The following is a 15,279-nucleotide window of genomic DNA, read 5'->3' on the forward strand; positions in this document are numbered from 1 at the left end:
TTCATTTCAGAGGGACAGATGTTGATAGAGGAGAGGAGTTTGATTCTCTGGACTTTACCTGTGAAGCAGCAGCAGAGGAGAGTCCAGATGAGGACGCAGATCAAAGTCATGTTTTTGATGAGGAGGATTTCTGTGGCTTCTGTTGTGATGAAGGACAGCTGTCAGTCATCCAGTGTTCAACTCTCAGGACTATAAACTCTCCCAGAGCACTGGAGCATGGTGCTGCTGATGCAAAGTGCCTCTATGGAAATCATCTGACTGACTCCAGCACGACTCGTTTAAAAAGAGTTTTTCACAGCATATTTGGAATGCGACTCAACTGAACACTGTAGATTCATATACAGGTAACAAATAAAGAAAAAGTCGACCCCTACAATGAAGTGATGTGAAAGCTGTGTAAATTTGAGCAGATGTGTTAGAGCTCACGTTTATCCTCCAGTATCATCACCATCATTGACACAGAATGTGGGGACATAATCAAAATCGTAATTATAAAACTTTTAAATAAAAGAAACCTGGAGAATCCGTACCAAAGAGCACTGAAGCTTTTATATTCGGTGTTAACTCAACAATGTAAACAAACACTTTTTCAGTTTTCGCTCCTTTGTTGTGACATATCTCACTTTGTCACTGCAGAATAATGTCATGGAAATATAATCAACAAAGTCTGCAGACACGATGAGCCAACACCTTTTTAATTCCCAAGCAGTTGAGGGAGAGACGACATTCAGTGGGGCACTGATGCGTGTCTCTAAAGATGAATAGCAGCCCTCTTTAAATACAGTCAAACAGAAGGCATTTCCACAGCTGTTGTTCACACCCTTGACCCCTCCAAGAGAGGGAGAGAGTTTACAACTTTATCTCCTCTTCCAGTGTCACATAGAGACTGCTCCTTGCCTCTTCTCCACATCCTCAAAGACCTGATTAACAAAAGACTTCACCACCTGTTGAATTCTCCCCCTCTGGGTGTCACCAACTTTCTCACGATACCTGACTTTGTGCAATAGAGTTAAAGCTGAATCTTCCCCACATGTGAACCTCGAAGTGACCCAAAAGTGATATTACTAAAACATGTGACAAATTCATAAAATAAAAGATATTTCCAGCACATTCCCACTCTTTGGATTACTCTGCTAATCACATCAATTCAGATTACAATTACTTTGTTGAAATAAATGGATTACACGTCTTCTCCTGTTTCATATGTTAGGCTGTGCACTCTCTATGGTAATTCCACGCTGGTTGAAACCCAAAGAAAACATTAAGAGGCTCTAATGTCTGTGTCTCAATCTTGCGGCCCATGTCATCTCTACTTGCTGCCAGCAATATGACGTGAAGAAATATTTAAAAATTATTATTCAAAAAATGATTTAACATGAAGGCAACAGGCAGAGTGTTACAGGCATCGCCCTAAAGAATGCAGCCTGATGGGCAGTGTAGTCCGTGCTGCAGGGAGAATGGACTGCTGTACCTGTTATGTGTCTGTGAGCGCGAAGAGGGAGAAAAAGGAGAGTAGAAAAGCACGAGCTGTCATCGAGCAGAAACGGGAGCTGGAAGCATGTAAATATAATAATAACCACAGCAGCCAAACAGAGAGCCTGACGAGCCCAGCTGTAAGTAAGCTGTTAAGACTCGACTGGACACTGTGTTCGTGTTTTCCTCCGAAACAATAAGTTCTGCTGGAGCAGCCTTTCAACGCCTCTCTCTGTCTCTTACAAACTTGACCCAGGCAACAAAGTAAAGCTAGTTTTCAGCTACGAGCCGACACGAACCCGACGGATTAGCCAGAGGTCCCTTTACTACGGTTCGGAGCCGCGGACCTGTTTTATATATGCGTTTGCAGATCACTGCAAAAAGTGCAGCCTTACCTAATGTCCACCTACTGATACTCATTTATATTAAGATGTAAAAATCGAGTTGTTATTGGTACGGCAAGTAGGCTTCAGTAACAGTAATAAATCAAACAGCAATAGTACATTCATGTAGTTGTAAAAAGCATGATCATATATTAAGTAATCCAAAGTATTCAGAATACGTTACAAAATACATTTTGGGGCATGTAATCTGTAATCTGTAGTGGAATACATTTTAAAAGTAACCTTCCCAACACTGCAGACACTACATCACCAAACAGAAAGTGACCTGTTCAGGGCACGAAACCGAAGTCTTTCCAGTCTCACAGGTTGTCCTGTTATAAAAATATCAAATTAAAACAGAGATGAATGATTCTGCGCTGTGGCCATGTTTAACTTTTGCATCCTGTGGTCAGCATCATGCATCAATGTGAATCACTGCAAGTTTTTTTGTACTGAGTTTTACAAAACTCTAAAATAGGTTTTGCAAATTGTACCTTTCCTCTGATTTTTTTTAATGTCTTTCATTTTTGACGCCATGTTCAAATGTGCAGGTTCTTTTTTGGGGGAAATCTTTTCTATTCTGTCCTGTTGCTTACATGTAAGCGGTTCTTTGATTTGCTGACAGGTAGGTTTCTAAAACTTCTTTCAGGGTGAAGATTCTCTGAAACTCTGTTCATGTGTTTGAGTAGACAAGTACAACATTTCTTTTCTTCTTCTTTTTTAAGTGAACAAGAGGAAATCAGATTTTGTCTTACAAGGACGAATGTCTGAGCCTTTATCTTCAGACATTGTTTGCATGTTTTGTTGGCATTTGGCAACACTTGGGGTTATATCACAAAGTACTGCTCTGGTTTGATCATGAAACATTTTCTTGCCTCTCTCAGTCAATGAACATGTTTTTGTAAAAGATTGCAGAAAATACCCAAATTTAAAAATCCCACACATCCTTCAATGTGTGGATGTGTCCTAAAACACAAGAAAGAAAACATTTTCATAAACTGACTGATTAATTGATAAACAGCATCGACTATTTGATCCACCTACTTGTTGTTTTCAGTCAGTTCATTTCCATAGAGAGGCACTTTGCATCAGCAGCACCATGCTCCAGTGCTCTGGGAGAGTTTATAGTCCTGAGAGTTGAACACTGGATGACTGACAGCTGTCCTTCATCACAACAGAAGCCACAGAAATCCTCCTCATCAAAAACATGACTTTGATCTGCGTCCTCATCTGGACTCTCCTCTGCTGCTGCTTCACAGGTAAAGTCCAGAGAATCAAACTCCTCTCCTCTATCAACATCTGTCCCTCTGAAATGAAGCCCACAAAACCATGAAGCTGCTTTATGTTTTTGTCTCTGTGTCCTCAGAGTCCAGAGGACAGATCACAGTGACTCAGCCTGGAGCAGTGAGCTCTGCTGTGGGAGGATCTGTGAGCATCAAGTGTACGACCAGTCAGGATGTTTATGTTTCTAGCAACTATCACTATTTAGCCTGGTACCAACAGAAAGATGGAGACGTTCCCAAACTGCTCATTAAGCGTGCTCATGAGAGAATATCAGGGATTCCAGCTCGTTTTATAGGCAGTGGATCAAACTCTGACTTCACTCTGACCATCAGTGGAGTTCAGGCTGAAGATGCAGCAGTTTATTACTGTCAGAGTTTTCACTGGCTGAACAGTCAAGGTGTGTTGACACAGTGAAAAACAGTCGTACAAAAACCTCCCTCAGTCAGACTGAACGGAAACTGAAGTGACTGCTGCAGCTGGAAGATACTGCAGAGACTGATACAGTTCACTGAGGACACACACACACACACACACACACACACACACACACACACACACACACACACTTGCTTCCAATCTAAAAATAGTTTCTTTTTTTCTTTTCCCTAAAAATTAAGTAAAAATCAGTCAACATGTTCAACAAGTCAAAGAGTTATAGAGAAAACTTATTGTGACCTTTGACCTCCATTCCATACTAGAACCACCATAATATCATCTATGATTTGTTAAATTTGAACAGTTATCAGTAAAATAAGACCTTTATGTTAAAATATATGAAAATAAAATCAATAAATATCATACAGCTCAACATAAAAAATAAAGTTTAATTTAAATAATCTAAACATAAATTCAGGCTCAAAAACAAACACTCTGTTTACACTGTGAAAATCTGTCGTACAAAAACCTCTCAGCTGAAGAGGAACTGATCTGAAGCAACAGCTGCAGAACAAACTACAAGACTGGGATTTTTAGATTTTTAAAACATTAACATTATTTTTAGATGACTGATGTTCTCTGCAGCCCATCAGTCTGACTCATTCTTAGTTTCTACATTTATAACAATAAGTTCAGATGAAAAGACGTAGCTGGAAGGTCCACAAAGAAAAAAATGTTGTTTTTGCTCATTAAAGATTTTTATATTAATCCAAGTTGTAAAATATAACAAGCTGTCATTAGAAATACAAATACTGCTGTCAGTGTTTCTGCACTGATGAGCAGCTCTTTTCTATTTGTAAGCTGTTAAATATTAAACTGATGCTTCTGTGGAGCTCAGCTGCAGTCCTTCATCACACAAATCCAGAAAATCATTGTAGTCACATCACAACTAGTGTCTATAATATTCTGATATTCTGCTGATTAACAAATCAAGCAAGCTGTTATAACAGTGTTTGTAGGGAATGTGTTCAGTGAAGATTTAGCCTCATTTGGATATTTCCAGCACAAACGAATCACTGTTACTGTTGTAAAAACCTAAAGTTATTTAGTCAGTTTCCAAAGTATTAATGTAGACAGAACAAAGAACTAAAAAGTTTCTCTTTCAAATAATATCTTACTAATGCTTAAAAGTGTGACATTAATATAAAGTCGTACAAAAATCTGAAACCACTGAAAATAAGATGTGATCATCCTCCTGACAGACCGTGGTCTTTTTCTTGTGTTAAGAGGTTTAGTGAAGTGAGTTTCTCTCATTTTGCTGTGAACACTAGAAGAGATTAACTTCTATATAAGTTGATTAAAGCAGACCTGTAGTCTCTCATCTGCCTGCATTCCTGTGTTTGTTCTGTTAGTCTGTTCTTAACATCATGTCCACTGTCGAGCTCAATTCTGTCGTCATTATTTGAGTCCAGTTATTGTCTCGCTGCCTTCTGTGAGTTACTCAGCCTCTGTTTTGTGTGCTTTAAATCTCAGACTCCTGATCTCCACCTCATCCTGACAATTAGAGATCCTCAGCTAAGTCTCCACCTGCTTCACCTCTGCCACCACCAGCTTCTAGACTCACCTCTGCTTTGTTGCCTCGTCAGAGTTTCACTGCCAAATAGTTCATTAATCAAACTTCAGTAAATCTTCATTTGAACTTGATTTAAATGATCTCTGTTTAAACATACAGATGACACCCTGCTCTTTAATTTTACTTATTAGGTTTTTGATCAGATTAAAATGTAGATCATAAAACAGCTTTGAGACTAGAAAATATGAAGAGCACACAGACAATCTATGGTTGACATGACCTCAACATCTTATAGAGAAATATTTAATATGTGGATTAAAAAATATATTTAACCATGTTGACTACACATTACACTTGGTGTGTCTGTAGACATTTTTATTTTGGTCTGTTTAATAAATGTTACAAAATCTTTATTTTTTAATGTGCATTTATTAAACTCACAGAGTCAAAGAACATGTTTTCTTGGTACGTTTTTATTCTTTTAAGAGTTTGAAATATCAGCTTTACAACAGACACAAAAGGATGAAACTAGAGGAGATTGTTGCTCTGATTGTTGTCATTATGAGATGGAAACATGACTGTTTGATGCTTTTTTAAAAATCTGCAAACACAAAGAAACAAAGAGACAGAAGAAAAACAGCATGAAAGACTCAGTGATTGACATCAGGACTGGGAACACTGGTCTCTCCTCAGTATCTCTGAGACCAGAGACTGGGAGCCCTGGGTGGCCTCACAGGTCACAGAGCCCACCTTCCCCCACTGGTCTGCAGTGAGCGTCAGGGTGCTGCTCCAGCTGTAGAGGCCGTCATTCTGCAGCACTCCAGGAGTCCTGCTCTCCTCCCCTCTGATGCTGCTGCTGCCACTGCTGTCGCTCGTCTTCCAGGACAGACTCCAGTCTGAGGGGAAGCCCTTGTTGGCCACACACATGAGCGTGGCCTTCCCCTGCTCCAGCTCCTTGTTGGAGGGACCCAGCACCTTCAGGGCGGGGCGGGTATCACCTAGGAAACACAAATCAGCTTAGAGGACACGAACCACAATTTGAATTTCTCCGTTAAGAAGTTTCTGTCAGGTGTTTTTTCTGCTCCACCAGTCATTCACTCACACATTGTTTCAGTTCCCTTTCAGAAACCTCTCATGCATATCAGCACAGAGAGAATCATCACACAGTTTGAGCTAAAATATGTTCAAACTACACTGGAAATAAAAGAAGCAGATGTGGAAACATTTACAGCAGAAGTTTGGCTTTAAAATGATTAGAAGTCTAAATCATGGACGACTGAAGAAATGAGTGGACACAAGCACAGAGCAGCTACTCATTCATGTAGATTTGAAATGTTATTGAACAGCTCACATGATTTCAAACTAAATCTGAAACATCTGACACGATAAAAACATCAGAAAGCAAACTTTGACTCATCCAAACAGCAGCTGATGTGGTGGAAATTTACAAACTAATCATAAGATGATGAAGTTTACTCTTGTCTACATTTTACTGTGACAGAAATGTAGATTAAACAAGAGAAACTCGCAGAGCTCATCTGAATTAGTCCAGTAAAAAGGACAAACATCAAAAACTAAATTATTTTAAATAAAAAAAATACTTTTGTCTCATCTAAGCAGCCTAACAAATAATTATTAAATAAATTGATACAATATTTAATAATAAACACAGTTTAATTAACTTACTTCCAACATCCAGTCTGGTTCCTCCACCAAAAGTCCACCACAGTGATACAAACTCATTGAGGCGCCGTACAAAAACCTCTGACTGTAGAGAGACACGGCTCTCTGACTCTAACAGACTAAATTAAAACTAAAAGCTCTCAAGACTTAACCAGATGTATGTATATGTAAAATATCCTCAAGTCCACTCTGATGTTTTATATCATTTGTTAATATTCATTTTAACATTTATTCTGAAGCTAACTTTGTTTCTTCATGAAAATTTATGTAAAAATTATTTTACCGAGTTTTTTTCTGGCACACTGAACAGAAAAGTCAAGATAATTACAAGAAAGAAATCTGTTAAAATAAAAGCGGTTTAAGTTTGACTTACTTCCAACATCCAGTCTGGTTCCTCCACCGAACGTGTACCACAGTGATACAAACTCATTGAGGCGCCGTACAAAAACCTCTGACTGTAGAGAGACACGGCTCTCTGACTCTGAAACAAACAAACTCACCAATATGAATTCTTTAAATCATAATTTCACGACATATTATTATTATAATTATGAAATAAAAATGAATGAAACACAATAAAACAATTTTCCAAAAATTTAATTTGCATTTATTTTAGAGTGTTTATCCAGTTTTGGTCCTCAGTAACCAAAAGGTTATGGCTGTGATATATTGTGTATTTTAGAGTTAGAAAAATCTAAAATAGTGCTGTCAGCGTTAATCTTGTTAAAATGACGTTAACGCCATAACCACATTAAGATCAAACCTGCACCACTCTTTTGGTCCACTGCAGTGTAGCAGTCAAAAGAAAAGTGAAGTGGCCACAAATGGCCAGGAAGATGGCGCCGAGTATGGCAGCCTCGTCGCGAGCTCCCCCAAGCAACGGCTTTCTTCTGTGTTTAATTTTACTTTTCCTTTATTTTTTCACGAGCAGCACTTGTCTCCTTGTGTACGACCGACAAACCTTACTGGACATAAAAGACGGTCTTTCTTATAACTTTCCGGAGTTCAAGTTTTGCAACACGGACGCTCCGTTTGCAGACCCCCCATTCATCTCACCTGAGACGCCTTTGTTCTCTGGCCCTGGAGGCCGCAAACGCCGACGCAGAGGGAGAAGATCTGGCGTTCTGGTTCGACTTAGACGGCGCACTTACAGACCACCGTTACCCAGTTTATTACTGGCTAATATGCAGTCTCTGGAGAACAAGCTGTGCGAGCTTCGGGCACGGATCTCATTCCAGCGAGAGATGCGGGACTGCTGCGTGATCTGCCTCACAGAAACCTGGCTATCGGACAAAGTACCGGACTCCGCAATACAACTGCCGGGGTTCTCTGTGCACCGCGCGGACAGGTCACAGGATCTTATTGGGAAAAGCAGAGGCGGTGGTGTGTGTTTCATGATCAACAACAGCTGGTGTGATTATGCGAACGTGCACCCGGTCAAATCCTTCTGCTCACCGGACCTGGAGTACCTGTTGATTAAGTGCCGGCCATTCTGGCTACCGAGGGAATTTACAGCAGTGATTATTACGGCTGTTTACATTCCCCCACAAGCCGACACTGACCGTACACTCCGGGAACTGTACAGCGCGATCAGCAGCGAGGAAACCGCACACCCAGAGGCAGCGTTTATCACAGCCGGAGACTTTAATAAGGGAAACCTGAAGAAAGTCTCACCAAAACTCCATCAACACATCCTTTTCAACACACGTGGAAACCGGCAACTCGACCACTGTTACACCTCTTTCCGGGATGCGTACAAAGCCCTCCCCCGCGCCCCATTCGGCCAATCAGATCACTGCTCCATCCTGCTCCTGCCCGCCTACAGGCAGAAGCTGAAACAGGAAGCTCCAACCCGGAGGGCGGTGCACTGTTGGACGGACCAATCGGAGTCTGCGCTGCGGGACTGTTTTGATCACGCGGACTGGGAAATGTTTCACGTGGCCGCCAGAGACATTGATGAATACACAGACTCAGTCTGTGGATTTATCAGGAAATGCGTGGAAGATGTCGTCCCATCCAGAACAGTCAAATCCTTCCCAAATCAAAAACCCTGGATTAACGGAGATGTTCGCGCGGCACTGGCGGCACGGAGCACCGCCTTTGCCTCCGCGAACACATCGGACTACAAACACGCACATTACCAACTCCGGAAGACGATCAAAGCAGCCAAACGTGAGTACAGGGACAGGGTGGAGCAACAGTTTGACAACCCTCGGAGTATGTGGCAGGGACTAAACACGATCACAGACTTTAGAGGGAAAACCAGCACACCGCAGACCACGGCCTCTCTGTGTGAGGATCTAAACGTATTCTACGCTAGATTCGACACAGCGAACACCATGAGACCGGACAGTGTGCGCACCGCGGATGACGTCAGTGCGCACACTGTGTCTGAGGAGGATGTGCGGAAGTGCTTCAGGAAGGTGAACGCACGCAAAGCTACTGGTCCGGACGGGATTCCCGGCCGCGTCCTCAGGTCATGCGCGGCTCAGCTGGCTGGAGTGTTCACGCACATCTTCAACCTTTCCCTCTCTCTGTCTGTAGTCCCAGCCTGCTTCAAAATGGCCACCATCGTCCCTGTACCCAAATCCTCCACCATCTCCTCATTGAACGACTGGCGACCTGTAGCCCTGACCCCCATCGTAAGCAAATGCTTCGAGAAGCTGGTCAGGGACTTCATCTGCTCTGCACTACCCGACTCACTGGACCCTCTACAGTTTGCATACCGCCACAACAGGTCCACTGATGATGCCATAGCCCTGACACTACACACTGCCCTGTCACACCTGGAGAAGAGAGACACGTATGTGAGAATGCTGTTTGTAGATTACAGCTCAGCATTCAATACCATCGTTCCCTCGAAGCTGGACAGGAAACTGCAGGATCTAGGACTGAGCAGCTCCCTCTGCAGCTGGATCCTTAGCTTCCTGTCTGACAGACGCCAGGTGGTCAGACTGGGCAGCATCACCTCATCCCCCATCACACTGAACACTGGTGCTCCACAGGGGTGTGTACTGAGCCCTCTCCTGTACTCACTCTACACCTACGACTGCACAGCCACTAACAACTCCAACATCATTGTGAAGTTTGCGGACAACACTACAGTGGTGGGTCTTATCACCAACGGTGATGAGACGGCTTACAGGGAGGAGGTCAGCGCCCTGACCCACTGGTGTCAAGACAACCATCTCACCCTCAACGTCGCAAAGACAAAGGAGTTGATAGTGGACTTCCGGAGGTGCAGAGAAGTACACACCCCCATCACCATCAACGGCGCTGCTGTGGAGAGAGTGAGCAGCTTCCGGTTCCTTGGAGTACATCTGGCTGAGGATCTTACGTGGTCAGTACACACAAACAAAACAGTGAAGAAGGCGCAGCAGCGCCTCTTCTTTCTCAGGAGACTGAAAAGATTCGGCATGAGCCCCCGCATCCTCAGGACCTTCTATCACTGTGCCATTGAGAGCATCCTCACTGGATGCATCACCACCTGGTATGGCAACAGCACCGCCTACAACTGCAAAGCTCTCCAGCGAGTAGTGCGGTGCTCTGAACGGATAATTGGAGGTGAGCTTCCCTCCCTTCCCTCCCAGTGTGCCTGCACATGTGATGTGACAATAAAAGTGATTTGATTTGATTTGATTTGATTTGGATAGAGCCCAGAGGGTTAATGCATAAAATGTATAAAAATATTATTGATTACAGGGTAATACATTAATGTTAATAGCAACTGTAAGCTTTTTACTTTGAAGTAAGAAGTATAAACAATGCTGTTACTGTCACAGGACCGAGTGGTCTGTACTGAACTGAACTCAGGCGCAGAAACCCAGAGCAGAGACAGCAGATGGTTTAACAATATTTTATTAGGCCTAAGCGCTCCAAATGTAGCAAGGACAAAAAAACCCTAACCCTGCAATTCTGGCTTGGAGGCAGAATAAACAGAGAGAAAAACAGATAAACACCATATACACATTTAAGTTCAGGTTTTAGCAGAAATAACACGTTACAGTTAGCATGTAAGAGATTTGGGAGAAAATTCTTTACAAAAACATAATTTACCAGACACTTTTATTAGTGACATACGTATCTATTGACATATAACAGACAATTTAGCAAAGGCTAACTAACATCTGGGCAATAAAAAACAGAGCAGAATGTAAGTTTGTCTTTGTGACAAACGCTACAATGTTGATGCAGGTGGAATGAGAGACATAAATAAAGTGCAATATGCAATAAAGGGAACAATGTGCACTGATGTCAGATAGTGAAAAGTAGTGAAGTGAATTTGTTCAATAACAAGCAAAAATCTAATACGTTTGAAACTGACCACTAAAAGCTAACCAGAGGTGTCAAAAGTACACACATTGCAAGTTTAGATACTCGGGGGTCTGACCGTTGTTGTACGCTAACAAAGTGCCAACATAATCAGTGTAAGCAAACTAGATTCCTAGAATTATATAATTATTAACAGCAAATTTACACATGACAGACTCTGTCCCAACCTTTATGATCCACTTGCAAGGTTTCCACAGACGATGATCCATGCAGGAACGCATTTCGGCCTACTGTAGAGATCACGTGTTTCCGGTTAGCATGGAGGTCACGTGCTTCCTGTTACTGTGGAGGTCGCAATATGGCGCTCCCCAGTGGCTGCAGCCCTTCTCTGTGCATGGGGCTGCACGCTGCTAACACGTTAACGATCTAACTGCGCTAATGCGTTGACGCCGTGCAGCCAACGCACGGGGCGATCTGCGTTAACTCGCTAAGAGAGATTTGTAGTGTTAATGTAGTTGTGGCTTCAACGTCATTTTAACACAATTAACGCTAACAGCACTACTCTAAACATTAAAATGTACTTTTAACCTACATTCACTAAACTTCAAACTGCATCAAAAAACTATTTTGTGTGTACTCCCACACACAGGTTACAAACGATAAGGAGCAGTTATTACACACTACATCACAAAACCTGTTCAGGGCATGAAACTCAAGTCTGTCCAGTGTCACAGGTTGTCCTGTTATTCTACAAAACATATACAAATGTGAAGTTAAAACAGAGATGAATGATTCTGAGCTGTGGTCAGGTTTAACTTTTGCATCCTGTGGTCAGCATTGTACATCATTGTGAATCACTGACAGTGTGTTTCACTGAGTGAGTTTTCTAAAAATCTAAAGTAAGTTTTACAAATTGAACCTTTCCTCTGAATATTTTTTAAATGTCCTTCACTTTTGAGGCCCTGTTTACATGTGCAGGCGTCTTTTGGAAAACAGACTTTTCTATTTATTCTGTCCTGCTTACATGTTAACAGAACTTTAGTCCAAGACAATCCAATACAAAAAGCACATGGCCCAAAAATCAAAAGAATGATAATCAATGAAGTTTCAATGAAACTCCAGAGGACGACCCGGAGGTCGGCAACACAATAGCCCATGATCAAATAGTTGTGGGGGTCGACAGCTTAACAGTTATACCGATGAAACTCTGGGGGCAACCAGGAGGCCTGTGGTGGCGAACTGCATACAAAGCGGTGACGTCGTTGGTGAGGCCATGGCAGAAAAGCCCCCAGTGGCTTGGCTACACACACTCTGCGCAGGTGCATAACATTGGCTTGGCAGGCGTCAGGCACGCTGAATGTCACGGTAGAAAGGAGACGAAGCAGAAACGGCAGGCGTGCAGTCCACTGGCAGCTGCAGCCGCAGTGGGCAGAGTAATCCAGCAACTCCCGGGCTTGGATCGTCTCCTTGGCTCGGACCAGATAGCAGATCAGCGCCGAAGCCGACGGGATCTCCAGCAGTTCGGGATTGCCGTGAAGAATCACCTCCATGGTGTTTACTCCCACCAGCTTTGTCCACACATCCGAGGTGCCAGAGATGTATGCTCACAGGTTCCAGAGACGGTGACACCCTCCACGAACAGCATCCACTGGGTCCATCTTGCGTCAGATCGTTCTGTCACGGCAGGGTGTGCCTGTGCTTTTTTGATACAGGACCCAAAAGCAGATGATGACAGAGGAGTTGCAGGTTTCAGCAAAAAAAACGAGCCTTTATTTGGGTTGAGGGCTGAACCAAAAATGAAAACTATGAAAAAACTATGAGAACTGTGACAACGGTGACAATTGTGGTGGGTATAACAGACGACCTGACAATGACATTGGCAGGGCTCGTGGGATGAGCCGTGTGGAATTTAATGAGGACCCAAGATGCAGGCAGCTGAGATGCAGGGGAGTTTTTATAGAGAAGGTGGAGGTACAAACAGAAACGGCAGAGGAGTGGAGGAAACTGAACAAAACCTAAACTGGAAAAAACTAAGAAAACAAACCTGAAGCGCTAACGAACACGGAGAAGTGGGAGCAGGCAGGCACAGAACAAAACCCTAACAAATGGTAAACCTTAACAAAAGATATAACAGAATAAACAAAGAACATCGAATAATATAAATACACACAAAACACAGAGTGGTCAGACTCAGGACCATGACAGACATACAGAAAACACACCGACTTAAATACATACGGCGGACGAAAGCGAAGGCATTTGCCAAGAATGTTTTCATTAATCAAGTGTATGAAAAAAATACACACAGGTCCTTTTCTGTCACCATGGGTACCTACGCCTCCTCCATTGCCCCTGTTACCTCTGGTGTCCCCCAGGGGTCTGTGCTGGGTCCCATGCTGTTCTCTTTATACTTGTTACCCTTGGGCCGAATCTTTTTTTTTTTGGTCTCCATTCTGCCCTTCTTCACAAACTACAGCTCGTTCAAAATGCGGCTGCGCGTCTTTTAACTGGAACTGGCAGGTTTGAGTCTATTACTCCAGTTCTTTCCGACCTGCACTGGCTCCCTATTAAACTTTGTATTGATTTTAAAATCTTATTGCTCACTTTTAAAATCATAAGTAACACCGCGCCCAGCTATCTTACGGATCTCCTCAGCTTTTATACCCCAGGGAGAGCGCTTAGATCAGCAGGCCAAATGCTCCTGGTGCGACCTAGTTCTCGGCTCAAGACCAGAGGTGACCGCGCATTCGCTGCTGTCGCACCTTACCTCTGGAATAACCTCCCTCTAGCTATTTGGGTGTCTGATTCAATTCAATCTTTTAAATCTCGATTAAAAACTTATTTGTTTAGCCTTGCTTTCCGCGCCTCCTAGGTGTACTGTAAGTTATCTTTTTCGCTTTATTAAGGAGAGCAGCCATTTGGCTTTTCTACCTTTAAAACCCAGAAAGCAGCCAAATGGCTGGTAGGCTTTTAGCTAAGCTTTAGCTTCAGCCAAGTGGAAGCTAAATTGGCTAGTCATTCATATGTAAATTAGGTTGTTACCTGGGAATTCTGGAGGGAGGGGAGTGGGGGTGTGTGGATGAGGAGGTGGACGAGCTACTAAAAGCTGTGAACTTCCTTTTGTGTTCATCTTTGTCATGGTCCTGCGACCATGACTCAGTGACTTTATGTTTATGTACTTATTGTTATTGCTTTCATTATTATTCATGGCTGTTTTGGGATGGTTTGTGTTTGGGATTTTGGATACTGGGTTTTGGGTTTGTGCTCCCTCTATTGGTCCCTGGTGTTAGTGTTCCCCTGTCTCGTCAGGTTAATCAGGTCCAGCTGTGTCTCCCACCTGTGTGTGATTTCCCAGTGTCTCTCTGTGTATTTATAGTGTGTGTTTGCCTCTGCTCCTCGTTGCGTCGTCTGTGTTCATCCTCTGTGTTACCCTGCGTACTCTGCATTTCTCCGTGAATCCCCTGCGTGCTCTCCCTGCTGTTCTCCCTTCATGTTCAGGTTTGCCACTCCCTTTGTGTAGTTTCTCCCAGTTCAGTTCATCCTTAGTTCTGTTTGCCATCTCCACTTTATGTTCAGTATTGTCAATAAATCACCTTCACATCTGAGTAAGTGCTGCATCTGAGTCCTCCTTTCCACTCTTCACACGGCCGCTGCCCCGGACCGTGACAGTCTCGACGCGACCACGAGATGGACCCAGCAGCGCTTAATCCGTCCAGGGAGCTACGGGAGACGCTCATCGATGCCACACAGGAGCTGATCGATCTGTGGCTGGAAAGCCCGGGTGGCACGTCCCAGCGCGCTATAGAGAGGCGGCTACAGCGTCTGGTGACCGGTCTCCCATGGCTTCTGGACTCGCTCTGTTCGTGGGAGCGGGAGTTTCTCCTTTTGGACCTCGGACTTCACCCCCCGTCTGCTTTTACTTTCGAGCAGCCCGAGGCGGTGAGCGAGCGACATGTTCTGGCTTCCCCAGATTCCGGGACTCTGTTTTCTGGGGCTATTCAGAGCGGGATGGGAGACTGTATGGATCGCTTACCTACCTTCGTGGTAACGGATCCTTCCCAGGTAGGCGTGTACAGACCCGCTGCAAAACTGACAGACTGTGTCTCTGCCGCTCCTTCTGAGCCAGGACTCTATTGCCATTCTCCGGCTCAGTTCTGTGTCCAGCCACAAGCTTCCCAGTCTGTAGCTCCACCGTTAGCCTCTCTAAGGGCTCAATTACCCGTTCTGCCGCCGCTC

The 15,279-nt window shown here is 43.6% G+C and overlaps 1 protein-coding gene across 1 annotated transcript; it reads right to left on the reverse strand.

Moving 5' to 3' along the window:
• Nucleotides 1-5,686: 5,686 nt before the first annotated feature.
• On the reverse strand, nt 5,687-12,593 carry LOC113015151 (uncharacterized). Its single transcript, XM_026157080.1, has 3 exons — nt 12,241-12,593; nt 7,145-7,266; nt 5,687-6,086 (listed from the first exon to the last, which is right to left on the reverse strand). Exons 1-3 carry the CDS (start codon nt 12,591-12,593, stop codon nt 5,752-5,754), a joined length of 810 nt encoding a protein of 269 aa, XP_026012865.1. The 3' UTR covers nt 5,687-5,751.
• Between the last annotated feature and the right edge of the window lie 2,686 nt (nt 12,594-15,279).

Source organism: Astatotilapia calliptera, chromosome 22 (genome assembly GCF_900246225.1).
Source record: "Astatotilapia calliptera chromosome 22, fAstCal1.2, whole genome shotgun sequence".
NCBI lineage: Eukaryota > Metazoa > Chordata > Actinopteri > Cichliformes > Cichlidae > Astatotilapia > Astatotilapia calliptera.

What these genes read in the sequence shown, in the direction of transcription:
- LOC113015151 (XM_026157080.1), bottom strand. Translation starts at nt 12,593, where the DNA reads ATGGAGGTGATTCTTCACGGCAATCCCGAACTGCTGGAGATCCCGTCG. An exon ending in TTGCCCCCAGAGTTTCATCG is followed by an intron (nt 7,267 to 12,240) that starts GTATAACTGTTA and finishes CATATTGGTGAG; the next exon opens with TTTGTTTGTTTCAGAGTCAG. An exon ending in AACCAGACTGGATGTTGGAA is followed by an intron (nt 6,087 to 7,144) that starts GTAAGTCAAACT and finishes TGTGTTTCCTAG; the next exon opens with GTGATACCCGCCCCGCCCTG.